Source organism: Anarhichas minor, unplaced genomic scaffold, assembly GCF_050575085.1.
Source record: "Anarhichas minor isolate MPS153535 unplaced genomic scaffold, ASM5057508v1 ptg000002l, whole genome shotgun sequence".
In the NCBI taxonomy this organism is placed as follows: domain Eukaryota; kingdom Metazoa; phylum Chordata; class Actinopteri; order Perciformes; family Anarhichadidae; genus Anarhichas; species Anarhichas minor.
Window position 1 is genome coordinate 3,369,472 of NW_027466448.1, and position 26,695 is coordinate 3,396,166.

The following is a 26,695-nucleotide window of genomic DNA, read 5'->3' on the forward strand; positions in this document are numbered from 1 at the left end:
AATTAAACCAAAAAACGTGCAATTTCGGGAAGTGCAATGTGACTGTTTGATCTGATTTATGTCCCCACAACATGGGTTAAACACTCCTCCTCACACACACACACACACACACACACACACACACCAGTACAATCAGAGGATACTTAACGGATAACGAAGAATAGACCGGCTGTGTTTAGGTCCATTTGAGCAGTCCACCACCGCCGATTGTATCGTTCCAGGTCAATTTCTTGTAGCGCCTGGCCGTAATGAGAGAATACTTGGCTGAAGCAGCTTGACTGTTCTGTTGGGAATGTTCCAACTAGGTAGAAATGGAAGATCAACACCTTTCCCAGACTCTTGGACCAGGGCCATGTAATTGATTGCCAGTTATCCGAGAGTGAACGTGTGTTTGTGGTTCACCACTTTCTGTCATTAGGAAAGCAGGTGTGAGAATGTGTGTGTGTGTGTCCCGAGCAAGATATTGTGCTATTTGCCCCTTTAGGTATAAGAATGTAATAATGCAGTAATGCACTGTTGGACAGCTTCTGATTTATATCGGTTGAGGGAAGCATTTCGTCTTTAATGGACCTTATGGAGCAACGGATTTCTCTTCCCTTTACGAGGGAGGTTTTAGTCAACTAAATAATTTAAAGTATTTAAATGAGATTTCTAAAATTAACTTTTGTTTTTCTTCAGGGACCTCAAGGAGAGCCAGGACCTCCTGGACAGCAAGGCAACCCAGGTACCCAGGTCAGTGATGAACAGGTTGTCCGACGTTTGATTTTCTCTCATCCATCAAATAAATTGTTCTGAGCATCTTCTATCCTCTCCACAGGGACTCGCAGGGCCCCAAGGAGCCATCGGACCGCCAGGAGATAAGGTAAGATATCACATGATCACCGTGTTACAATAACCGTGTAACGTGCCGTCTCTGCAACTCCACAGGAAAAGAAAAATCTGCCAGCTTGATAAAATGTTAATAAACGCAGACCCGAAATCTGTAAAATTGCTGGAAGTTGTCTTATTAATTTGCATGAGCTGAAAGCCAAGTTGCTCTTATTCAGCTCCAAATGCTTATCACACTATTATGCAAACGGCTCCCCATCCCCAACGCAGGACACACATAGTGCCGAGTAGACAGATTTTAATCCCGATACGTTTTAATCCAATTTCAGCTAAATCACATTTGCCTGTTTATATCCAGTTTGTTGTTGAACAGTGTGAGAATGAATAATGTATGTATTATGTTTCTCCTGATTTATGAATGAAATACTAGAAGGCTGTGATATTTGATGAAGCAAAAATATAATAAAATAAGGAATAGATTGTTTATTATGTAAAACGTTGGTTTGAAGAAGTAGAAGTTAGCATGCTGACGTTAGCCTTAAGCTCAATACAACACTGTGTGTAAGTACAGCCTGACAGAGCTGTTAGCAAGACTTTTATGATACCTTTAACTTCTGATTGTCTTACTCAGTGATGTCTTTTCTGTCCTAACATCTTGTCTTCTGTCTAGGGTCCTACAGGGAAGCCAGGCTTGCCGGGAGTGCCAGGAGCTGATGGTCCACCGGTGAGTACATACATACCACACACATCTAAAGAAATGTATGCAAGGTGAAACAGCTCCGCTTATAATTTCTCATAACTGTGAAGAACAACACTTTCAAAGCAGCACATGGAATTTCCACGTTTAACGACACACTGAGATGATTATTTGTCTGAAACATATGTATGATACAACACATTCACACAGCTGTGTAACAGTTGAACAACCCGCCCACGCACACCGTACAATGTCTCCTGGTCCTTTAATGGCTTTTTGGATTAGAAATAGCTCTCCGCCATTGACACACTCTGCTTATTTTTTATTCATCCATGTGTTGCCTCCTCCATCAACCGCAATATTCTCTCTCTCAATCTCAATGCTCCCTCCCTGCCCCTCATCTCTGTCCTCCCTCGTATCTATTACCTTCTCCATCCTCTCTCACATCACTAAAAGCCCATCAGAGGCCTTGCAGAGCTCCTTTGTCTCACGAGAATGTAATCAATTTTCTTGTGTTCTGCGTCATCTGAATTTTGTGTTTGCATACACGCATGTGTACGGTTCGTGTGTAATGTATTCTGAAGTCCCAAAACGGCAGTCTTGGCTTTTAGAGCCCAGTAATAGCCGGTAGTGCCTCTATATTACTTGTGCATTAAGGCTAAAAAGCCCAAATGAGATTGAACTCTAAAGGCTCTTATTCCAATGTTCCACGTTGATACATCCTCCCATAGTTTTACAACGTAATCCCTCAGTTATAGGTGGGTGTTGTAGTATTTATGGTGGTAATTATCCTGAGATGAGATTCAATAATGTTTCCTCTTAATAATTCACAGGGTCACCCTGGAAAGGAGGGGCCTTCTGGAGAGAAAGGACACCTGGTGAGGTTTATTTCTTTCTCTGCCTTTCTTACGTTTGGAGACTACATTAGTTATTTTTCTGAATTTATTCCAGCTTTTCTAGGTTTCTTTCCTCTCCCTTTGTCCTAGTTTAGACACACATTTGCATAAAACATTTTGCATAAATGTAGATAACATTAGCACTGTGTGTGTATTGTAATTGTGTGTGTGTGTGCTACAAGCTCTCGCTAAACATCTATGTCCCCAGGGCCCTGCTGGCCCTCAAGGACCCATTGGTTATCCTGGGCCCCGAGGCGTGAAGGTGAGATTATCGACCTCTAATAAACCCATTTTTGATATCATTAGGTTGGGGTACCCTGCAATTATCTTATTAAAATCTTTCCAGCAATTAAGTGTTATTTTGTAAAAAAGCTGTAGTTTAACTAAATAAAAGCCTTAGCTGCCTAGCTGCCAGGAACTGTCTGGAATAGAATAGCCTCTGCTTTAGTTACAGAGACATGAAAACGATCTTTGTAATGAATAGATCAGGACAGGAAAGTCATCTTTTCAGATCTTACATCACTTTGCTCACGTAAGGTTAGTCACAGGGGCTGATGACAGCTCAAGGCGCACAGCCCTTTATCAGCCGCCGATAAAACCAAGACGAAAAGAAATCCCATCAAATAAAATCTTGGCAAGAGGGCGTGACTGATCCAATCATTAAAGCTCCCACTGAGAGAGGGGATCACACAAGTGCTTTGACTTCTTGCTAAAAGTCCCCCACTCACATGGCTGAAGTCTGAAGTGTCTGCTCCCTCGGGGAAGGATGAGAAGAATGGTCAAGAAAAAAGTAGTTGTGAGGATTTGAAATGCTTTTACAGTCACTCTCTAATCTGTAGACACTTTAATGAACCCATTACATTGTGTACCCTCCATAACACCCTTGTTTGACACATTTGAAGAGAACTGACAATTAGCTATCGGCCTGTAACATCTTTGTGTTCTTGCATCACAGGGAGCGGACGGTGTTCGCGGTCTTAAAGGACATAAGGGTGGAAAGGTAAGAGAGCTTGGGCTTATTTGCTGAGAAAGTGTCTGTGTGAAAGGAAAAGACTGAAATTGTAGTATTTGTATGAATTACACTGAATATTTGTTGCGGTCCTTCATGGAATGTTTCATGCTAATGATGATCTCAATGAAATCCTGTTGAACCGATGCTGGTACGGAAGAGAGAAAAAAAAAAAGGCGATCAAGAGTTTCTATGGCAACAGGGGATCTTGCCAAGACTCCGCATCTGTGTGTGTGTGTGCGTGTGCGTGTGTGCGCTCGCCTTTGAGTGTGTTCTGGGTGTTAACACCACACAAACGGTTTCAACATCTGTAATATTCCATTCTTTATCCTTTATTGCATCCTCACCTCTTTGCCTCCTTCATGTTCTCACCAGGGAGAAGATGGCTTCCTCGGCTTCAAGGGAGATATGGGAATCAAAGGCGACAGGGTAAGGCTTATTCGTTTACATTGTCTCAATCACATCTCGAACGTTTGAAACGTCGTTCTGAGAAAAAAAGCTAATTAGACAACTCTTTCGTCTGCTCTCAACGTTGGTTTTGTTGGGGAGGTGACCTTTACCTGAACTCAGTCAAATCACCAGCCACCTCCTGAGATGTTAGCCTAAGCCTCTGTGACTGCTGTGGAATTGTGGGTAATGAGCAAACATAAGGTGTTGCCCCTCTTGCCAGCTGTGAGCGTGTGTGTGTGCGTGAGCAGTTTCAAATCCCTTTTCTAGCCCCATCTGTCACTTTCCAGTCGGCAACTTAAAGTTTGACAGGTGTAACCAGGAACAGTTTCCTTCTGCAAACTGCATTAGGGATTTACAATGTCAAGTAGTCGGGAAACAGTCTCTTTTACAGTGAGAAACATAACCCGTACTTCAAACATCAATCCCCCAATCCCTGACCATAGCTGAGAACAGAAAGGAAGGAGAAATCAATGGCGCTCTAAACCCCTTCAAACCCGAGAGAGAGACACCCCTTTTTCCTCCGGAGATGTAGCGGATCCCGATGAAAGCAAGGATTTGAGGAGGCCCTCTGTTCTGGAGGAGTCACACATGGACTAGAATCTAAATGACTCATTTGAAGCATTCCTACAGAAAGAGTGTGTGTGTGTGTGTGTGTGTGTGTGTGAGAGTGCTTAATTTCAAGTGTTCTCTTTGATGAGCTTGCAAGTGTGAGTCAAGTACAGTTTGCTTGATGCCGTTTTATGTGGACTTGAGTGTGGGGCCTTTCATTAAGATACCTTTCACACACCACTGGGTCTCCGCAGCAGCGACTGCTTGTCAGAGCGAGTTTGTACTCCGTCATTTAGCCGGTGTCCTGCTAGAAGGGGAGCACGCTCGCCGAGAGAAGCAATAATAGGATCGCTTACTGCTCTGAGGGGCAGGCGGCGGTGGGAAAATAGCTTTACTTGATTATTTCTACAACTTGACGCTCGCAACTGTTTAAAAAGGGCGAACCGAGTCACCCAGAGCGGATGGACTTGTTTGCTTTCCAAGAAAAAAAGGTTGCGACACAAATGAAAATGTTATGACATGACATTACCTCATATATCGAATGACTTCCCCGTTGCTGTTAATGCTCCTGAAAATGTGGTTCCAAATCTTAAGTATGTCTCTATAACATGAAATATTCATGTAATGTTTACAGAACACGGTAACATAAGCAAATACACCCAGAGTTGGCATAAAGTATGTACAAGTATGCGAGGGGATTATGTTGAAGTATAAGTCATGTGATATTTGTGCTTTGCGCTTCCTGTGCTTTCCAGGGAGAGCTTGGACCAGGAGGACCCAGAGGAGAGGATGGTCCCGAGGGACCGAAAGGTCGCTCAGGTCTCCCAGGAGATGCCGGTCCTCTCGGAACGAGTGGTGACAAGGTAAGCTGCTTTGGCCGGTTTTGCTTCCACGACTCAAACACTCACACCTTACAGATAATGTGTCCTAAATGTTTGATCTAGGATGATAGCTCAGCAGGGCTTGAACAGCAACCCACATTGTTCATTGCTTCTGCTCTTTAACCAGCTGGGAGCATAAAGTGGTTCTAAACATTCCTTATTGTTAAATTGAACACTGGGTTAGCTGTTGCCGACAATCCCTCACACATTGTTTGTGGTTCTTTTCTAGAGGATAAAAAATGTCTTGAGTAGTTGTTGTAGACTGTGCCAACATACTTGTGCACAATCCGATTCGGCAAGTCATTGGCCAAACGTTGGAATGACAGCTGTGGTTGTGTTCCACAGTAACCACAGTGGATGTGTTGATTATCCTTAAAGCTTAAAGTGCTCTTAATCTGAATTGCATTTGCATTATGGCGGTAACACCGTGTGGTAGATGTGGGCACCGGTCTGTATCTGGATCACACATGAGGGGACAGCTGAGTCATTCTCATATTTGATTGAAGCCTGCACAGACGCCAACATTTCATCATTCAAACGCTGGAGCTGTGTTTAGCAGGTTTTCATATGTTAATTTAGTTTTACTGCTAGAATAACGCTACTATTCTGTATACATTCACAGCTGTACGGGTAGAAGTATAGTGCAGTCGGCTTGCCGTGTATTTAGGCTGGAAAGCTACTCATTAGGAGATCAACTTTGGATATAAATTCTACTGTTGATTCTAATATTTTTGCATTACTGATAACTCATTAAAATACAATATATTTCTTTTATGAAGTCAGATTAATACCAGGGGTCTCATTTGTTTAATTTTTGCATCATAAGCATCGGGTACAAAAGAATTACACAATGTGGGACCAAAGAAAAAGACAGTAAATAATGTCCTCTGTGGCTCTGGAAGGAGCTAAATTTCGGAATCAATTTGGACCGTGGTGTTAATCTGTCTCTAATTTGGCTTTTCTCATTATCAGGGTAAACTTGGAGTCCCCGGATTGCCAGGATACCCAGGAAGACAAGGACCAAAGGTAAATGCGTACATGTATTGCTCAACAATGAATTGCTCAGGGATCAGTACAGAGTAACTTTAAACCGCTATTGATAAAAGGACCCAATCCAATTGGCCACAATGTCCCTACACACTTGCGTTTCTGTGTGTATTTGAAGGAAAGTTCATACATGTGAAGTCTGCGTTGCTGAACTTTTGATGGCTCATCCTTTTAGCCTCTTTAGCAAAGCCGCAGTCTGACAAGTGGACATGCTTGAAGCTCCCCGATCAAAGAGCCGGGGACTTGAATATGCTTTTTGGTGTCAGCTCTCAGCTCCTCGCATGACAACAATAAAACACTGCTTTTATCCACGGCTTAATCTATCTCCTGTTTCATTGAATATGCACGGGATATCTCAGGGGAGTAAACAAGGGATATAATATTGAAGGTTTGTCTCTCAAATGATTAATTACTCTCTTACTCTCACACAGGGATCTCAAGGTTTCCAAGGTTTCCCAGGCGCCAATGGAGAGAAAGGAACGCGGGTATGTCAGACAGGCTTCTTATTATTCTTCTCATTCCTACAAGGGTTGGATCAATACTGGCGTAGCGTTGGAGACAGGCTGCTGTCCCAGCTCCACATTTATCAATGTAGAGGAAGTTGCATGGCTCTAAAATAAAGATTTTTCACCAAGGACAGAGAGACAATTGCATTCCTTCTTCTTTACAACTCACGCAACTCATTTCAAACCACCAAAAGCATTGTTTATCACTTTGCGGCCCTTGAGCAATGTTTCATTTTCTTTGTTTAAGGGATGGGCCATTAGCATGGCTGCAAGAGTAATGGTTCGCCACCACGAGTGGAACAAGGCACATAAAGCTTTTCATCTTCACAAAACATTTGCGAGGTTTATGAGACCAAGCTCCCAGACAGAAGGGGATAATAGTGCCATTAAGTAGCTCCAGCGCTCTTTTTTTTAAAACCTAAAAGCCACACAAACGATTATAATTGTTTTCCTCATTAAAATTGTATGAAGCCACTGTAATAGTAATATCGCTTTAAAATCATTATACTATGCATTATTGTTTATTAAAGTGTCCTATTCTTAGGAAGTACTGAATCTAATCAATAATTATGGTAATTTTGAAACGGCTAATTCCTAATTAATGATAAAAGGTGATCTCAGATCTCCTAAACCGCCCATTTTTGTTGAAATCTGTTTGCAAATGTGACCGTCTGCTGCCATTAGATTGGTTCTTTTAGAGGAAGCAGCCTCTCCATGATGCGACTCCTTTGATCATCGTGTGTGTGTGTGTGTGTGTGTCCTTCATGTCCACAGGGAACAGCGGGAAAGTCTGGCCCACGCGGACAGAGAGGACCAACGGTTAGTCTTACTCAGCAGACTCGTGCTTGTGGACAGATGGCGAGCTTGGCACTTGGGTGAAACTGGAAGTTCAACCTCGGCTTCCATTAGGGGAACCCACGCCGATTCAACCGAGTCATTTCAGGTCACAAATATGTCTTAGGACACTTTGTATGATTTTAATCACTTTGTCTTTTTCTCAAGGGGCCTCGAGGAGAGAGAGGACCAAGAGGACCAACAGGAAAAGCCGGACCAAAGGTGCGTCAAATATTTCACTGGTGCTTTCTTGCGTATTTTGTGGTACAAGTTCACCACTTACTCCTTATTTTGTCTTTTCAGGGTAACTCAGGAAATGATGGCCCACCAGGACCTCTCGGGGAGAGGGTACGTACCGTCGCATGTTTATAATTTAATTCTCATAACATGTAGAGTGAAAGTGATTATTGACCAGGAATCGTTTGTTGTGGCTTTCAGGGTCTTCCAGGACCTCAGGGACCAACAGGTTTCCCAGGACCAAAGGGACCTCCTGTGAGTTCTAACTCTTTCAAAAACACACAACTGTGTATATACACCCATCACGCTTTTCCTTTGTCATTCTTTACACTCACATTCATATGTATTTCTCAGGGACCTTCAGGGAAAGACGGACTGCCCGGACATCCTGGACAGAGAGGAGAGACTGTGAGTAAACTAGTTTGATTATTCAGCAATTCATCTGTATTCAACGGAGTCAGTTGTATGGTAATGTAACTCTGATTTTTCTTCTGTAATAAACAGGGATTCCAAGGCAAGACTGGCCCTCCTGGCCCTCCCGGCGTGGTTGGACCTCAGGTGGGTCACAGTCACTGACCAGCTTGCTGTGTGGCTCCCTCACATGTATTATCAGTGCAACTTATTGATTATATTCTTTTGTGCAGAGACACATCTCCATTAAGTTGCAGAAAAATAACTAACAAGTATCTCAAAATGTTTTAAAAGTTACACTCACCAGTGTGCACCAGTAAAACTACCAGAAAGCTCTCCGCATTTTGAATTTCCCACAAAAAAATGAAAGGATTTATCATCGTACCTATATCTCACCAGCCATGACATAAGTGTTGTTGATCCTCTTTCACATTAGCAATTCGTCCATTATGCATAAGCATTTAACAGACTTTCCCTCCCGGCCGCTCTGCTAATGCCGGCTGAGAACATTGATGATAACGGAGCTGTATGTGGCCTTAATGACGAGTAGGCCTCCTACGCAGCAAATGCTCAGCTTCTCCATGCCGAGAAATTGTAACATCTTTTTGGTATTGAATTGCTGATTTTGCTCACAGTCTTCCTCTCACTGTAGTTTATCTTCTTCACACCTCCTCTGCAACTGGGTTTTATCGCTGTAATTTTTTCAAATTGCAGGGACCAACAGGCGAGACTGGACCAATGGGAGATCGAGGTCATCCCGGACCCCCAGGCCCACCTGGTGAGCAGGGTCTACCGGGAGCTGCAGGGAAAGAAGGAGCCAAGGTGAATCCTGAAGCTCTATTTAATATTGTATCTTTTGTTTAGCGCTCCATCGGCATCATGCATGTAATAACATTGCTCCCAACCATCCATTGTTTTGTAGGATGATGTAACTACACTCATCTGGGTGTAATTTGGGTCGTGCAATCACAAGACACTAACAATGCATTTATAGAATTAATGCCATCGTGCTTTGACCTACAGGGTGACTTCGGTCCTGCCGGCCCAGCAGGTAAAGATGGCCCTCCAGGGCCAAGAGGATTCCCGGGAGAGAGAGGTCTGCCTGGCCCTGTGGTTAGTATTCCCTTCTGCTCAGAACAACAGCATCTCACAAAGTCAATATCTCTCACAGCTTGGTTGTTGCATAATAGTTCTGGGCTATTAAATCGCTGTAAGACTTTGGTTAACTTCAAGAATCAGACATGATATCACGTCCCTGAGTGGGCTTTACAAGAGAACAGTGTGCTCGAGGCTGTTTATTTTTTAAATCTTTTATTCTTTGACAAAGTCATGTTGTGCTAGTTATGCAATTCACACTGTTTCCTTACTGCCAACTTGTTAGAAAGAATTAAATTGCAGAAAGCTTTTTCGTTTAACTCTAGGGTGCAGGAATTATACGACATACCTGTTAATTTGTAATATAAAGGATGTTCGCAGCAGTTTTAGTAAAGAACTCTTCTCCCCGGCTGCTCTCAGCCTCCACTTTGGGGACTATAGGAGGTTTTACATTTCACGCTGGGCCTGTTCGAAGCAGTCCAGCGCAAGGCACGACGTGTGCTTCCCCAACAGATGTGTTTGTTTTCTCAAGCCTTCATTTTATTCTGCTCTGCAGGGGGCTCACGGCTTGAAAGGGAGTGAAGGACCTCATGGACCACCTGGCCCTGCTGTGAGTACAATTTACTGCATCCTCATCCTCAGTTTGTCTCTCTCACTCTCGCTCTCACCTTCCATATTCCGTCTCCATCTCTGGGTATTGTCTTCACGGCAAAGTTCCCACCCTCAGTTGTTCCAGGCACTTACATAATATAATGATATGCACAGTGTGCTACTTACATAAGAGAGGTCTGACCTATTTGGTAGATGTGCCTGATGTTATGATTTTGTTTCAGTGTTAACACTTGATTTCTCTGATATTTTGTGCGGTGGTGCTGTAGGGTTCTCCTGGCGAGCGTGGTCCTGCTGGCTCAGCCGGACCTACAGGTCTCCCTGGACGTTCTGGCCCCCAGGGACCTCCGGGCCCTTCCGGAGAGAAAGGTGGACCGGTAAGAGCATCACATTATAGAGATTGCTGCGACATACTGAAAAATAGCGAGTAAAGAGTAAAGCATGGCTGACAAAATTCTGAAAAAAAAAAATATTTCAGGGAGAGAAAGGACCTCAAGGCCCAGCTGGAAGAGACGGTATTCAGGGACCCGTGGGTCTGCCAGGACCTGGAGGACCTCCTGGACCATCTGGGGAGGACGGAGACAAGGTGGGTTGCTCTTCATGTCTCGTTTTGCCGCCCACGTAGATTGAAGTATGATGAAATTCAGTAAAACTGCTTTGAAGCTTTCACTTTTTGCGAGCTCACACACTAATATACAGACCATAATGCACACCTAGAACCTCACAAAGACACTGAACGTTGCAGTTGAGATCTAAGCCAGACATCCTCTTGTCTCTTTCCCTGTGACCTTAAACGCTCCAAGGGGAATTTGTCTGACAGAGTTTGCATCGATTAACGGATCTTTAAAAGGCGAACCTGCCTTGTTGCAGCTTTGTTCTCCTCCCTACAAACAGACAGATGAGAGGGAGGCATTTTGTGGCAATGGCGGAATGTGTGAAAGTGACCCTTTAGTATTCAGGAGCGAGAACAACTCTTCATCCCCTCGAAAAATATTTGTAGGAAGATCAGCCACATAGATACTCGGAGGATAATCTCTTATCGTTTGACGAATGCCTCAGTTCTTAACCGGACTTGCACCGGCCCCGGCGGTGCAGACGGACACAGAGAATACAGACGGTGTTTGCCATGCAGATAAAAAGGATCTCGCGAGCTAATGTTTACACTCATTCAGACACTTTCTCATTATAAGTCCTGTCCACGGGGAGCGAACAACTCCAAGGCCTTTATTTTAAGATTAATACTGCCTCACGAAGAGCACCGTCTGACTCAAACCCAAAAGTAAATGCCTTTGGGTTTGGACAGATATTAACATTATCTCTCCAAACACCCACAGCATGTGGAGGCTTTGAAAGAATGATGCAAGGTTCTTCACTCTGGGAATGCTGGTGCAAACAGGTTGAGATGGGACTAATTATCTATTCTGTTTCGACTGCTAGTAGCACCAGTGACTCAGCCATCATGATAAGCCCCCCCCCCCTGAAATTTAGATGTAGTTGAGTGTAGGTTTTATTGTGCTTTGATATGTTTGATATGAGGTGTTTGATGGTATTTTAACATAATTCATTGTCACACATATTTATCTCCCTCTCGCTTGTGTTACTGACTTTACTTTGAGAGTTTTAACTGTCTTCGTTTCACGCTGTGATCATGTCATTCCACAGGGAGAGCTTGGAGAGCCAGGCCAGAAAGGAGGCAAGGGTGACAAAGGAGAGCATGTAAGTTGTTTATTTATAGCATAAATACATTGTTTATCATTTTACCGCAGGAGGCTTTGAGTCTGATCCATTTTTACTGTATATTTGTGGGTTTCGACAGTTTTGAGTTGATTGTCCCTTCGATGTTTTCCTTCTCCTCTGCAGGGTCCACCTGGTCCCACCGGCCCTCAAGGGCCCGTTGGAGCACCCGGTCCTGCTGTAAGTGTCTAGTTTACATTGGGGGTTCAGATCATCCAACGCCTCATCTAGAGCACCACCCACCAAGCTTTGTGTCTCCTTGATTGTGACCCCTTTTCATCTTCCGCGTTGCGCAGGGTGCAGATGGCGAGCCCGGTCCCAGAGGTCAGCAGGGTCTGTTCGGCCAGAAGGGAGATGAAGGGTCAAGAGGATTCCCCGGACCTCCAGGTCCAGTCGGGCTGCAGGTGCGGACTGCGATGAAACATATAAACTATGGTCAAATGTTGTCATTGAGAAACACAGAGGCAATAATGGTTAAACCCTCTGCACACTCCCACAGGGCTTGCCTGGTCCACCTGGTGAAAAAGGTGAAACTGGAGACGTTGGTCAAATGGTAAGTATATACAAGGGACTGTGTTATCATTCAATACATCACAATACAAGACGGTTTTTTGCATCGTCCTGCGTCAGATGTTTGTCTTTACTCATTAAACCGTATCCTCTCTCCCGTGTAGGGTCCACCCGGCCCCCCTGGTCCCAGAGGCCCCTCAGGGCCCCCAGGAGCTGATGGCCCTCAGGGACCTCCTGGCGGTATTGGAAACCCTGGTTCTGTTGGAGAAAAGGTAAACCTCTCTTCTACGTTCGGTTTGATAGTGGAGCGGTGCAGCTGAGGTTCTGTAATGCTGTTTCGTTGTTGGCAAGAAATGTTTGTACATTACACCTGCCACTTCTTTAGTTGGTGTAAGTGTAAACACAGACATCTCCAAAACAAAGAATCATTTCAGTTATGCTGTTTTGTGCCGCTTTTCATTTGATACTAATTATATCTGTCCTGCAAGCAATTAAGTGAATAGACAATATAATCACTTCAGTAAACAAACTATAAAAGCACATTTTATTGAGCTTCATGTCGACACGCTAAACCTAGGTATTTGACTACAACAACTATTTTGTGCACATATTTACACACAGACATTATGATTTAATTGTCTCATTAAACAATATTTCAACTGAAGAAGGAACATCCCCCACCCATGCTAATACTGTGTTGTACTGTTCAGTCATGTATGCAGTGCTGTGTATCTGCGTTGCGGTACCCACCTCCAGGTAGGATAAGACTTTGCGGGGAGAAGCCAGCCTGGACTAAAGCTGCCTATGGCTCATAAAGTGGATGGGAGTAGCTGTTGTGATTGTCCATCATGGAAGTCCACTCAACCTGCTGAAATGTATTCTTTCAAATTGACAATGTATTCATCGTGCTCCAGCCTTTTTGTTCCAGATGGCACCTCTGGTCCCGCTCCAAAAAACACTGAGTGCCACGTCTCTCTAGATGTGTATTGTTTGAGTAACGATTCATTTTTCAGAGACGCAGACAACAAAACAAAGTGTTACATATTGCATACACATTTTTTATTGTAACAACCCTATCAGAAATACATGATGCAGCTTTAGTCCGGTTGACTGGTTTTTACTTCACTTTGGAAGCGACGGATTCGGGGCGCAAGCAGTTTGTTTGAGTGCTTTGTGGTAAAGACTGTAAATGATAGTTATTTAAAGGCTTCTGGGCCATTAATATTCCCATTCCTATTTATATGATACCCTTTTGAATGAGACGTGACGTTTATTTCTGCCGCAGAGTGACAGATGCACAGAAAATGTAGTGGACATGTTGCCACCCGCAACAGTACTATTGCTGGGTGCAAAGATTATGAATTAATTCTCAAAGACACTGTGTGATAAATGCATTATTATAAGGGAGCGCTCATATAATCAGCTCCTATTTGTTGCTGCTTTTTCATTATGAAAAGGCCTACTTTGGCAGCAGCTGGACTGCTGTGCTGTGCACTTTCTCATCACTTTCTCTCCGTAGTGATGGTGTGATTATTTTTAATCGGGTTCAGTCAATAGAATCACCTTTTGCTCCTCTATAATCTCCCTGAGGATAGCCTGTCCTTCTCCTGTGCAAACAAACACAGCTCTTTTGCCTAATCACTCTTTAGCTGATCTGGCATTTTAGTGGCCAGCCCAGGGGAGCTGGCCAATAAAGCTTCCGAGCTTCCCAAGACTGAGCTCAAGTTTTTTTCTTCTTTCGTTAACAAATCCCTCATATATCTGTGACGAGCAGCTGTCTTTAATGCTCTCAGTTTCCCTGTTGTCAGCAGATTTCCCAGGCAGCCCCGAGGTGAACATTAGCAGGTTGTTGTAAGGATGTTCAGGGCTCCTCAGATGCAATGTTGCATAAAGACCCGTTTCTAATACAGGAGGACCAGTCATGCTTTGAAACAGGCGTACCGACTGGTAAGAGTGGATTTCCTGACAGCAACAACAGACGGTTTGGAAGACAGCCACACACTAATTTGGCGTATCAGCTGATGTTCACAATACAGAGCTGTTGTTCATTGCTAGAGGGAATCTGGATATCTTTATCATAACACATCACCACTCAGCTTGGCTTTGGCTCTGCAGAGCTGTCCTATCGATTCAAAATATGACAAAAGCAAACATTTGTCCCTTAAGCAGGTGTGGCAGACTGCCTCTGCAGTAAAACCCCGGCGGCGAGGATTGTAGGCTTATGTGACAGAGAATAACGGTAGTGCCCAGTGTATAGGTGAGTCAACAGAGCAACTATCCAATAAGGCAGGGGGAAAGAGGACAAGATATATGGGCCGCTTCCAGTGAGAACAGTGAGGTCAGCGCCCTCCGGTGCTCCAGCCGCCCAATCCGCCCGCACTTGATGGATTGAAATCTCTCGTGTCATCTCTTTCTATCCCCATTTTGGTGACAAGGGTACCGGGACAGTGAGGGCTGCTGTAAATGATGGGATTTTTAGAACCATGTTAGATCAACAAATCACCTTTCTCTCTGTGTGTCTCTCTCACCCTCCACTCCCTCTCTCTCTCTCTCTTATCAGGGAGATGCTGGTGAAACAGGAGAGCCAGGTCTTCAGGGAGAACTTGGCCCACCAGTGAGTTATCCGATTTTCTACCAATTGAATCACTGTTGGTCAATAGGTCGACTACAAATCTGTGTATCTAATTATTAGGCTGTTATAAATTTTACGTTGACGTTACATTCGTCATTTTCCACTTCAATCTACGAGGACCTCATTACTAAAGTACTGCGTAATATTTTAGGGTCCTAGAGGAGAGCGAGGAGAAAAGGGAGAGTCCGGTCCGGCTGGTACAGCTGGACCTCCTGGCCCTAAGGGTCCCCCTGGAGATGATGGTCCCAAAGGCAGCCCAGTAAGTCTTTTTCCACCTTCGACCTCAGACAATACAAATCAATGTACCCTCAAAGCTGATTTTACCTCACACAAAGGACGACCATTGTGACTTTCAGCTCAATATCTTTTCCAAAACAAAGTGATTCAAGTTTTATTGATTTTCAGGGTCCAAGTGGTTTCCCCGGTGACCCTGGCCCCCCTGGAGAGACCGGTCCAGCTGTACGTATGGCATGAGCAAATTAATTGTGAAAATGATATGCCTTACACTGTGTTTTTGATGCAATGCAGCACGACTGAGGCTCTCTTCATTTTGTATGCAGGGGTTAGACGGTCCCGCTGGTGACAAAGGAGATGATGGAGAGGCTGGTCAATCTGTAAGTGTTGTTTACCAATTGTGTTACTTTAATACTCTATGTGCCGAGGAGGAATTATTTTAGGATAAAGGCCATTTAAATCACAAAATGAATACTGTTAAATTTTCATTTTGTTAAAATTCAAACTAGGGTTCTCCTGGACCCACCGGAGAGTCGGGTCCCTCCGGACCACCAGGAAAGAGAGTAAGTACTGTCCTTTGCTCTCTTGTCCTTGTTGTTGCAAAATGTTATCCATGTCAAAGTGTTGAAATGTTCTTTCTTTGTATTCCACAATATTCATCTCTGTCATCTATTGTTTTTTTTAAATAGGGGCCCCCTGGACTCACAGGACCCGAGGGGAGACTAGGAGAGAAAGGAGGCAAGGTAATACATCCAATGCAGACTTTCTGTGCACATTGTACACCAGCAATTTCAAGTCACCAACAAATGAGCAAGAATCTAATGGTTTGTGTGCGTCCTGATTTTGTGTGAAAGGGAGAGTCTGGCATGGAAGGTCCCCAAGGAAAGACAGGTCCCGTTGGTCCTCAAGGATCACCTGGCAAGCCCGGTTCTGAAGGCCTCAGGGGTATCCCTGGCCCAGTTGTAAGTAAAGCGTTTCTTACCATCACACCAGTTTATTACAGTCGTATCTCAATGTTGTGTGGTATTGTTAAAACAGCTTACAGAGCAGGTGTACATATGTGGTTTTCAATAAACTGCTGAACATAAAAGGAGCCGTGCTATTCATGGAATCGTGTTTTCTTATGAGCCAGGGGGTAGAAACACTGTGCAATTTGTGTTTCTATGCAGGGAGAGCAAGGTTTCCCTGGTTCTCCAGGCCCAGATGGACCTCCTGGACCTATGGTGAGTGGAATTGACTTTGAACTGAGGGATCTCACATAATGTGTGATCTGGATCCTCATTCAACAGTTATCTTTCTCTCCAATGTGTCCCCCCTCTCACAGGGTCCTCCTGGTCTACCCGGCTTGAAAGGAAACTCTGGTGTCAAAGGAGAAAAGGTGAGCTACCTACGCAACTGAACTTTTGATGCAGAGCATTAGCTTAATTCTAAGACTAATGGGCCTCTTTACTAACAGATTGATTAGGTCTGTTGTTTGCCTCCAGCTATCGAATCATTACCGTAATGATTAGACGGGTGAGCCAGAGAAATGCATCATATGGCTTATGTTTGTGATGGTGTATTATTGACTGTGTGTGTGTGTTGTTCTCCACCCTCAGGGCCATCCGGGTCTTATTGGTCTTATCGGACCTCCAGGTGAACAGGGAGAGAAGGGTGACAGAGGTCTTCCTGGTCCACCAGGATCACATGGTTCCAAAGGAGACAATGTAAGTAAACAACACGAGTCATGCCACGCTTTCTGTTCGAGTCGATATGTAGCATAAGGAAGAAACAATGCTTCTTTTGTTGTCAAAAACAGCAGTAATGTATTCACATTCTCTATTTATTTTCCTTTAAGGGTATTTCAGGTCCCTCAGGGCCACTTGGTCCCCTTGGTCCTCCCGGATTACCTGTAAGATTCCTCAAATGTATTGTACTACAGCATGTCCTTAACTCAATAGTGTGCAATGCCTGAGCCAATATTGATTACTTTGCCATATTTGTGTCCTCAGGGTCCTTCCGGTCCCAAAGGTTCTAAAGGGTCATCGGTAAGTGTCTGACTGAATGCTGCATCCCATCAGAAACAGTAACAAGCATTAATCATGGCACATGAAATCATTTGTAGTTTAAGATCAAGCATTGCTTTAATTTGTCCTGCTCAGGGTCAAACCGGACCAAAGGGAGAGAGCGGTACATCTGGACCTCCCGGCCCTCCTGTAAGTGAAAGACTCCATCATCATTTTGTATCTCACACCTTCTGTGAGTCATTATCTCCATACATTTACATAATCTCCCTCCTTATCTCTGACTTGGCATTTGTCTCTCATCTCTCCATAATAGGGCCCTCCCGGCGATGTCATCCACCCACTCCCCATCATGTCTAACATGAAGGGCAGAACTCGCAGAAGCATCGATGCCAGCGAGATGTCGGACGACGCCGCCGTGGATGCCAACTACAAGGACTACGACGACGGCATGGAGGAAATCTTTGGCTCGCTCAACTCCCTGAAGCTGGAGATCGAGCAGATGAAGCACCCGCTGGGCACACAGAGCAACCCCGCTCGTACCTGCAAAGACCTGCAGCTCTGCCACCCTGATTTCCCAGATGGTTCGTATTATGCTCCGTCTAAAATGAGGCATGAGGCCCATTGTCCAATCCCTCCTCTCCACAGTTTTTAATTACTCCACTGAAATGGCCGTTATCACACAACAGCTCTCTATAGATAAAAAGAGGGAAAAAAAGTGGGCCCTGTCCTCATGCTATGCAAATTTGAGCTGCTAGCCTCACTTGGAGCCAAAACATACGTCCCTTCCAGCCACACCTATGTCACGCACATACACTGCAGTACACACCCCCACATTTAGTAACATCACTTAAAAGCCAAGGTTAGGCAGGTCAGAGGAGCTGACCTGTAATATGTCCTGTTCAGTGTATGTCGTTCAACTAGAGCTAATTATATATGCATCATATTTTGATAATATATTAATTGTTAAAGTCAATTTTCAGGTTATTTTTCAGGCAGAAATGCCAAACTTGTCATTTGTGAAGATTTGCATCGTACTTGTAATTGTTTAAATATCATTAGTTAATGCAAGTATTTCTATTTCCGTATAATATTCCATCCGCTTGACAAGTTATTTCGTTTTTGATTTAAGAAAGGCAATATTAGGGACTTTTCCTGCAGTGTACAGCATCTCTGAATAAGATTGTTCGCACAATAGAGACCGGCTGTGGAGACATAGAGACATGCAAGATATATTTAGCACAGGCCATATAATGTCAGACATTGCCTTGACCTAAGGGAGTACAGTATAGACTTTAAATCATATATACACCACTCTATAACCACTCTCTCTCTCTTTATCTCCATCTCTCCAGGTGACTACTGGATTGATCCAAACCAGGGCTGCTCTCGGGACTCCTTCAAGGTTTACTGCAACTTCACAGCAGGTGGAGAGAGCTGCATCTTCCCAGATAAGAAGTCTGAAGGGGTAGGTCTGGCCGCGTGTACACAAACACTTGTACACACACAGAGTGGAAAGCCAGGTTGAGGATATGTTACACAGAAATGTTGGGACTCTTTCCAGTAAGATGATGTTGGAGAAAGGAAAAAACATTTTTACTGTTTTCAGTCTCCAGTTTGTGATTTGATTGACAGTGAAATAAGTGTGTTTTCTCCTCACGTCTGGGACTAACCGCTGAACATACTGTATAAACAACCCGAACATTTCAAGACAGCAATGGTTGCAACAGTAACTCTATTGTATCGACTCATGTACCCATATAATTAGCCTCCATGAGATTACCTTGTGTGTTGTTATGTGGAAGATGACGCCACAGGGCTACCTGCATTTACAACGAGGGGCCATTTTACAAACTAAAGCTAAATCTCAGTTTAGTTCTGGCAGTTGGTGACAACTCCCTCATTCAAACACACACATTCACCCACCCACACTATTGTTTCAGTGCCATGTTTAGATTGAATGCCATTAAGGACCAGAAAAGCCTTTGGCAGGTGACAGACTCACTGTAGAAGATATTCGCTTCATTACGCACGAGTGTGTGGAGGAGAGGAGCAGAGTGGTGCAACACTGGAAACGCTGTCTTTGACAAGTCAGGGTTGTGTAATAGCACACTGCTACAGCCATTTTAATGATCCCACTCACCGAGCCTCAGAGGAGCAGGGGTTTGCTTAAGCTTAGAATAATGAAGCAGACTTTTCATAGCGTGCTGGTGATGGGCTGAAGAAAAGCCTCTGCTGTCAGTCTCCGCGTGGAGACTGCAAACACACCCACGTGCGTATAGATTGGCACGGCTATTATGAGAGCACACACACACACAGTTATACGCCGTCCACGCACTCTGCAGAATCACAGTCACAAAGCCAGACACGAACTCACGGATGCTAAAAAAGAAAATAAAGTCGCAGAAAGAAAATATAGCTTTCTCCTCGGCTCAGTTCATCCCAGTGAAAACAACTGACGGTCACCTTCAAGGCAGCATGGGTCTAATGTATGCCATCTCCTGGCGATAAGTCATCTCCGGCTCATCATTCATTAACGCATTAAGCTATCGATGACAGTTCCATATCAAACCCTGCTATCTAATTTTAGAGAAATCCATCATTGTCATGGTCGAGATCATTAGAGCTGTGCCCTGTTGGCCAATTTACAGCTTTTAATGGCATAACAAAGTTAGTGCACCGTGGCTGCACTGCACTCACACTGAACAGCAGGGATAGAGGCCGCGGTATAAGAGCTCCTTGCAGGCGATCATTGCTTAATTAATCACTGTGTACTCATGCATTTTTCAGCAGCAATGAGCTGCCAGCCACAGTTTTGTACTGTACAAAATGGCATAATGGCTTACTAAAATCTTCTGCCCTGGACCGGTTGGTCTGGTTGATCTTACTGAATACGGTTTCAGGTCCGGAAGACTCCTCTGAGGACAAACAGAAGGAGGAAGAGGGGAGGAAAAAAAGAGATGGGGTGATTTTCTGTCAGATCTGTTTCTTTTCTTTAACGCTGCTTTTTTTGCCTCCTCTGCCTCTCTGTCGATCCATGCCCCCAGGCTAGGCTCACATCCTGGGCAAAGGAGAGTCCCGGCTCATGGTTCAGTGAATTCAAACGTGGTAAACTGGTAAGCCACACTCCCGACTTTCCTAAGTCCTTTTCCCTTTTCCTGAATGCCTCTTATATTTTACAGAGCAAAATGGCAAAATGGCCCAAAGACTCGCCAGGCACATGGTATAGTCACTACAAGAGAGGTTCCATGGTAAGTGGCCCCGCCTGCGGTCACAGAGTCCTGGCTGAGGCCTGGACTCTGTGTGCCTAAGGCTCTGCATGGTTTTGGTTCTGCCCTACAGAGTCTTGTTCATGTTGTTGGTTGTTACTTCGTCGGGGTGCATGATTCAGCACGCGCTGCACTCACCTTCAGTCCGACATCAGAGGCGATGCTCTTACGAGGCAATGAAGAAGAGGTTTGTGGACCACGCAGGCGAGATTTGCCTGTGATGAATCAATACATTTGGCATCTAATGGAGTTTAACAAATGGAAAACAATGTACTGCTGTTGCACTCCAGTCTGCCACACCTCTGCTACATTAAGAGAGCATCTCCTGGTGACTGTGTGCCTCAACACTCACATGACTCAAGACAACAACATAATAGTTTGGAAAAGAACACCAGAGAGTGAATACATCACTTAACACTTCCTTTCCTTACACATTAGATCTTTTTTTGTTGTACATCTCAACAAGTTCCTGCCTCAGCAGGTCATTTATCCTCCACAAGGGGGGGAAACATAAGCATCAGTCCCTCTCTGCTGCAGCCATTCAGCTGCACTCACATTCCCAGTATCTCCCTTAAACACTACTTAGATCCGGCGGAGTAGCTCTGAGTCAAACAGGTCAGGCACTCAGTCACCACCCAGGGGCTTCTGGGTACTCAGTCACTGTTGACTTGCGGCTGTGATGATGAAGAGGTAAAGTTTTTCTGGCGATTTCCGGCTGGATCCACACGCTGGGCTGGGAGGGGAGGAAAGGGATGAAGAGTGGTGGGGTAAATGAGTAAAGCATGGGAGTACCTGACCACTCCGAGGATGAAAACAGTGGCACTACGTAGAGCCACGATGCCGACACTCAATCGACATATTGCAGAACAAAGTGGTCATTATTACTATTAAATCGTGTGTTTAATTAGCCAATTAATTCAGCGGCACTACATTGTTTTTGCACAAATAGATGGAGAAGATGATCCGCTCCCTCTGTTAATGTGACGTTTGAGTGTCGGTCCTCTGGGTTTGTATGTGCATGCGTGTGAACGATCGCTTATGTGCAAGAACAACCAGTCGAGAAAGACCACATCCAGGTTTGCTGCTCTGGCTGCACAGTGTGGATGCTGCATGCGCTCTCCTCTCAGTAAGTCCTGTATGTCTGAAAGACGACGCGGCTATGTGGATCTAATGGATTCCTGACGGTTGGTATGTAGATAGTCACGGACGCACATTAAACGGAACCATAAATCCAAAACTGCCATCTTATCAGTCAGGAGGATTACAAGGCACTGTAATTAGCTTAATTGAATATAGCTCTGTTTTCCGTAAAAAAAGAGAAAAAAAAAGCGATAGAGGTTAATTATACCAATTAACCAGGTAATTAACATATCATTACTGCAACACATTTCCTATTAGGGATAATTACATGTTCATGTATATTTTACATAATTACAAAATCAACATTTAAATGAGATGTTTAGTTATGCTTATTTTTTGTACTTTGATGGCGGATGTTTTATCAGTACTGCTTCCAGGCATCAAACCAAAATATTCTGCGACCTTCTTCCCCAACAATAAAGTATCATCACCTGATTGTTTAAGAACCAAGGACTTGGTTTCACGCTCATCTTCACCCTGGAGACATTTGCATATATTTGCACATTACTTAGGAATAAAATGGGTAATATTCAACATCTTTTATTCAACGAAACGCCATGAAAAGACCAAAGCCTGCGATGAAGTTGTTCTAACAATAATTCCACTGTCCAAAAATTATTAAAAAAACAATAAAAAAACACTAGTGAGCCACACAGTTGCACTGGCTAGTAGAGTAATAGTGTACTAAATAATTATTTATCCACAGAAATTCACTTCTTTGAGTAAAGTTTGCTAAAAACTACAGTGGTTTGCTGTTAAAGGAAATTTAGGTCTTCAATAGGAATGAATGGGCTTAGAGCGGAGTGCCACAAACAAGGTAGGTAAGTCAGAAAGTATTGTGAGTATTTTGGTCTTTTCATGGGATTTGTTGACGCTAAGAAAAATATAGAATAACACCAACCGTATCCTTTAATCATCAGACAAAAATGCCGTCATGCATCGTCTACGATTTTAGTTTTTAGTTAGTTTTGTGTGTGTTCCCGCAGAGCATCGTAGTATATTAACTCTGTACCCTCGGATGACACCTCCTTTTTCTAACGCCGTTGTCGATAAGAAACACGTCCTAGAACTCCAAACACAGCAGTAAAACTCGAATACAAATTACTACTCATAACTTTAATCAAAACATCCCCCAAGAGACAAGAACGCTGCACAACGGAGACGCGACAGTGTGCTCTGTGAATCTTTATAGGATCCTCAGGATACTCCTCAGTCTTTAAACTGATCCCTTCTCCTGCTGTTACATTTTTAAATGTTCAACTCCACCTCTTCGCAGCTCTCCTACGTGGATGCGGAGGGCAACCCCATCAGCGTGGTCCAGATGACTTTCATGCGGCTGCTGAGCGCGGCAGCCAGACAGAACATGACGTACAACTGCTACCAGTCGGTGGCCTGGCACGACCAGGATCAAGACAACTACGACAAGGCCATCCGCTTCCTGGGCTCCAACGACGAGGAGATGTCTTACGATAACAACCCCTACATCCGCGCGGTGGTCGATGGCTGTGCGGTGAGTTAACGAGATGTGTGTGTGTGTGTGTGTGTGTTTGCGTAAGCGGTTGGCGGAGCTCCTTTGATGAACACCGTCAGAAGATGATGCGTCTGTTGTCGTTGTGGTGGCTCAGTCAATAAGAGCCCTGCTGAAGTGTGTGATGTATTTATGTCTGAAGAAGATGTTTTTATTTCACACTTAACTCTGCCTCCTGCTGTGTCTTTTCTCTCCCACAGTTGAAAAAGGGTTATGAAAAGACAGTACTTGAGATCAACACACCAAAGGTGGAGCAGGTGCCAATTGTGGACATCATGTTCAACGATTTCGGCGGCTCTGCGCAGAAGTTTGGATTTGAAGTGGGCCCTGTCTGTTTCGTCGGCTAAGACTGTTTACCGAGCAAATGGAGGAAAAAAAAAAGCATAATATTTGTTTTCTCAGAAAATAAAAAAAAAACAATTGAAAAACAATAGGACAACTCTATTTGTAAAAAAGTAACTTTTGTTTCCATAAAGCAACACGTATGAGTAAAATGAAATCAACTTGAGAATGCAGTGAAATTCTAGAGGAATACGAAATAACCTTGAAACCTCAGTGTGCCTTCTCCATCACATGCAAGTTTTGAAACTGGATGTCAGGTCCTGCCTCCACACACACACACACACGCACACACACACACACAACCCTAGCCCCATGTCATCACACTTGATTTAGACTTTAAACAACGAAGGCGACCCTGAGAGCTGCAGCCGTTCCAGACGGCCGCAGTACCTGCCACGGACTCCATTTGATTTGGCTCTTTTCTTTTTCTCAAGTTCTGATCTCATGTTTTCCCTCATCTCCCCGGCTTTTTTCCACTTGTCCTTTGTTGGTTTGTTTGCTCATTAGCTTACGGGAGCTTTGTTTGTGCATAATTTCTCTCCCCATTCCCTTGGAATGGACCTTATATATATAAATATATATAAATAATTTTTATGTTTGTAAGTACATTCTGTATATTTTTTTTCCTGGTAATGTTTATTGCTTCTGGCTTCAAAACGTGCATGTGACTTTATTCATCGTGAAGTAGGAGACGATGGATAACATCTAAATTGTAGAAATATATCGAAAGTGAGGAAATTTGACTTGTAAATTGAAAAACAAAAACAAACGGAAAAGAAAAAGCAACCTTATTTGGAAGTCCTGTCTTGTTGCAGTTGTGGAAGCACACCTTGTTGTAATTTAAGAGCAGAATGGAAATAAAAGCGGAAAACAAGCTCTGTGATATTATGTGACAGTTTGATTTGCGTAACGAACAAAAACAAAAAGAAAGAATACATTCCTCCTTTTGTGCCATCTGAACAGAACACACGCCACGCATCATTAACTTAATAAACAGCCTCCATTATTTTCCTGAAACACATCTATCTGGCTATGCAACGGGAGATGATGTCACATTTTCATGAAAACAAAGAAATCAAGACCTAGGTGCTATTTTCTCTCTTCTGTGTATTTTTCTTTTTTGAGTTTGAATGAAAGGAAATCTGTGGTTATAATATTCCATCCGCCAGCAGCCCCCCCTGACTCTCTTAACCCCTACATCCGACGCAGGTGGATCTTTGCTGCATCCATTTCATTTGTTTTTTTATTGGTTTTTCATGTTCATCTGCGGTGTTTGCATGCCATATCTCTACGCCTCCACTCACAGATCAGTGCAGCATGATATCTCCCGCTTCAGCGGACTCCGCACAGATAAAACACTTGTACCAAATGTTGGAATAACCAAGAGGAAACTAAGATGTCGCTGTTGGCTTTGCATATCGCTGCTCTAAGATGCTGCATTATGGCTCTTGCTGTTGGATCATCTGTGCCACATCGAACCGATGGAGTTGACGAGTGGACATGTTGTGATCGGGCCAAAGCGTAAAGGGATATTGTCCAAAGTTTTGTTTGGTGAATGAAACCCTAAACTCTCCCACCAAAAGGTTTTCAGGTATATATTTAGCTTTAAGGGCCATGGTGGCTTGAAATCTTTTTTTTTTTGTAATGGAAACAACTTGATATTTTTTGAAATATAGTAGAAGCAGGTCACTAAATTAGCCAGATTAAAGCGCAAACAGAAATGCTTGTTGGTCTACTATTTTTGCCCTTATTGTAATTATGCTCTTTGTTCAAACTATGCACTCTTTGCTTATGACCACTAGTATCTACCACAGAACTTTTACAGCCCTTCAAACATAGGTTTGTTTTGTTTCCTTTTTTAAAATCTTCAACTATGTGACTTGAACCATTTCTGTTAAGATAACTCTATGCTTGTAGATCTTTGGCTTTATTTTTTTCATTGGGATGCAGTACACCCAAATTTAAAAAAAAAAATTCCTCAATAAAAAGGAGAAACAAATTTTTTGTAAATTTTCAGAACCAGCAGTGATTGTTTTGTTTCCTTTCAGTTTGTAGATTTCCGTTTGTCTGTCTGTCTGTTTGTTTTCACAGTCTTGTCAAACCTGTGTAAGGATAAGAGGATAGAAGTTATATTGGTTTTTATGTCAATAAATTCAAGTTTACTGTGGCCATCCACTCTTGTATGTCCTTTGAAGCATTAAAACCTATCTGTATGCATGAAATTGTAAAGTTCTTTCTCTTGTTATGATCTCCAGTCCTCGTTTTATTCATCGGGATACATCGGTGCTTCAATGATGAATAAAGGGTCATGTCCACAATTGTGAAGTGGAGAGGAAATGATGAACTTGTAACTCTACCAAAGCCAATGTTCGTTTGTAGTATATTTATTGTACTATTTAAAATAAAAAAATAAATGTTAAATGATACCATAGTTAAGTGTAAGAGGCCCCCTCTTTACATGCACACAGGAAAACAAAAGGTATTGTTATAAGGATATATATTTACCACACATTTTACATGAGCTCCTTTTTAACGGAGCCTTTCGGGATGCGTTTGGCCACATCGCTTTAAATATACAGTCCTGTTAACAACGTCTCTGCTGTATGTGAGAGAATGTGTGTTGAAAGTTTAGACTGTATGGATGCTAAATGAACGTCTGTTTAAAGATGCATCAGGTAAGGATACAATTCATTTACTACAATGTATGTTTAATAGTGTCAAACAACTCTTTCTCCAAAAGAAAGAAGTTCTCAGGCTGCACCTCGTGATCGGACATGCGGTCATCCAATGATTGTTCGCTGCCGACGCCTCCAACGAAGACTGCTTAAAGAATCTCCCTGGCGAGGCTCTTTTGGGCGGCTAATGTTTGCCCTTGTATCCCGTCAGGCTAATATCTACACTGCCAGCAGCGCATTATGATACGCCAGGAAAGATATGTATACTATTCATGATGACTTCTGCACTGTTATGTATTTCATGCAAACCTTGCTCAGTTAAAATAAAATTCTTCTCTTTTTAACCCTCTCATGCACCACAAATTTCAATAATCAGTATCTTTAAGCTTTGATGTGTGGTGCTGATGATGACTTGCAGCACTTCTAGTGTGTCATTAGTAGAAACCCTCGCATATTGCACGTTAAGCCTAGCACAGCAAGTTGTTGAGCATGATACCATGGTCAATATTTAATGCAGTGTTTACAGGATGGATTTAGGACGATCAGAATGCATGGATTCTACTGAGGCGGCATCCTGGG

The 26,695-nt window shown here is 43.4% G+C and overlaps 1 protein-coding gene across 2 annotated transcripts in view; it reads left to right on the plus strand.

Annotated features, from left to right (window-relative positions):
• The window catches only part of col5a1 (procollagen, type V, alpha 1), a 65,217-nt gene extending 41,317 nt beyond the window's left edge, over nt 1-23,900 (plus strand). For both annotated transcript variants that reach the window (XM_076098180.1, XM_076098099.1), the window contains 44 exons: nt 679-732; nt 818-862; nt 1,499-1,552; nt 2,359-2,403; nt 2,630-2,683; nt 3,377-3,421; nt 3,806-3,859; nt 5,185-5,292; nt 6,283-6,336; nt 6,789-6,842; nt 7,638-7,682; nt 7,866-7,919; nt 8,001-8,045; nt 8,136-8,189; nt 8,289-8,342; nt 8,439-8,492; nt 9,060-9,167; nt 9,369-9,458; nt 9,997-10,050; nt 10,319-10,426; nt 10,528-10,635; nt 11,712-11,765; nt 11,910-11,963; nt 12,080-12,187; nt 12,283-12,336; nt 12,458-12,565; nt 14,854-14,907; nt 15,077-15,184; nt 15,331-15,384; nt 15,486-15,539; nt 15,669-15,722; nt 15,849-15,902; nt 16,014-16,121; nt 16,329-16,382; nt 16,484-16,537; nt 16,758-16,865; nt 16,997-17,050; nt 17,151-17,186; nt 17,301-17,354; nt 17,479-17,746; nt 18,518-18,630; nt 20,210-20,278; nt 22,848-23,081; nt 23,300-23,900. In XM_076098180.1, the coding sequence (XP_075954295.1) occupies nt 679-732; nt 818-862; nt 1,499-1,552; nt 2,359-2,403; nt 2,630-2,683; nt 3,377-3,421; nt 3,806-3,859; nt 5,185-5,292; nt 6,283-6,336; nt 6,789-6,842; nt 7,638-7,682; nt 7,866-7,919; nt 8,001-8,045; nt 8,136-8,189; nt 8,289-8,342; nt 8,439-8,492; nt 9,060-9,167; nt 9,369-9,458; nt 9,997-10,050; nt 10,319-10,426; nt 10,528-10,635; nt 11,712-11,765; nt 11,910-11,963; nt 12,080-12,187; nt 12,283-12,336; nt 12,458-12,565; nt 14,854-14,907; nt 15,077-15,184; nt 15,331-15,384; nt 15,486-15,539; nt 15,669-15,722; nt 15,849-15,902; nt 16,014-16,121; nt 16,329-16,382; nt 16,484-16,537; nt 16,758-16,865; nt 16,997-17,050; nt 17,151-17,186; nt 17,301-17,354; nt 17,479-17,746; nt 18,518-18,630; nt 20,210-20,278; nt 22,848-23,081; nt 23,300-23,446 (3,396 nt within the window). In that variant the 3' untranslated portion in view covers nt 23,447-23,900. The remainder of the gene's footprint in view (nt 1-678; nt 733-817; nt 863-1,498; nt 1,553-2,358; nt 2,404-2,629; nt 2,684-3,376; nt 3,422-3,805; nt 3,860-5,184; nt 5,293-6,282; nt 6,337-6,788; nt 6,843-7,637; nt 7,683-7,865; nt 7,920-8,000; nt 8,046-8,135; nt 8,190-8,288; nt 8,343-8,438; nt 8,493-9,059; nt 9,168-9,368; nt 9,459-9,996; nt 10,051-10,318; nt 10,427-10,527; nt 10,636-11,711; nt 11,766-11,909; nt 11,964-12,079; nt 12,188-12,282; nt 12,337-12,457; nt 12,566-14,853; nt 14,908-15,076; nt 15,185-15,330; nt 15,385-15,485; nt 15,540-15,668; nt 15,723-15,848; nt 15,903-16,013; nt 16,122-16,328; nt 16,383-16,483; nt 16,538-16,757; nt 16,866-16,996; nt 17,051-17,150; nt 17,187-17,300; nt 17,355-17,478; nt 17,747-18,517; nt 18,631-20,209; nt 20,279-22,847; nt 23,082-23,299) is intronic.
• Nucleotides 23,901-26,695: the final 2,795 nt, after the last annotated feature.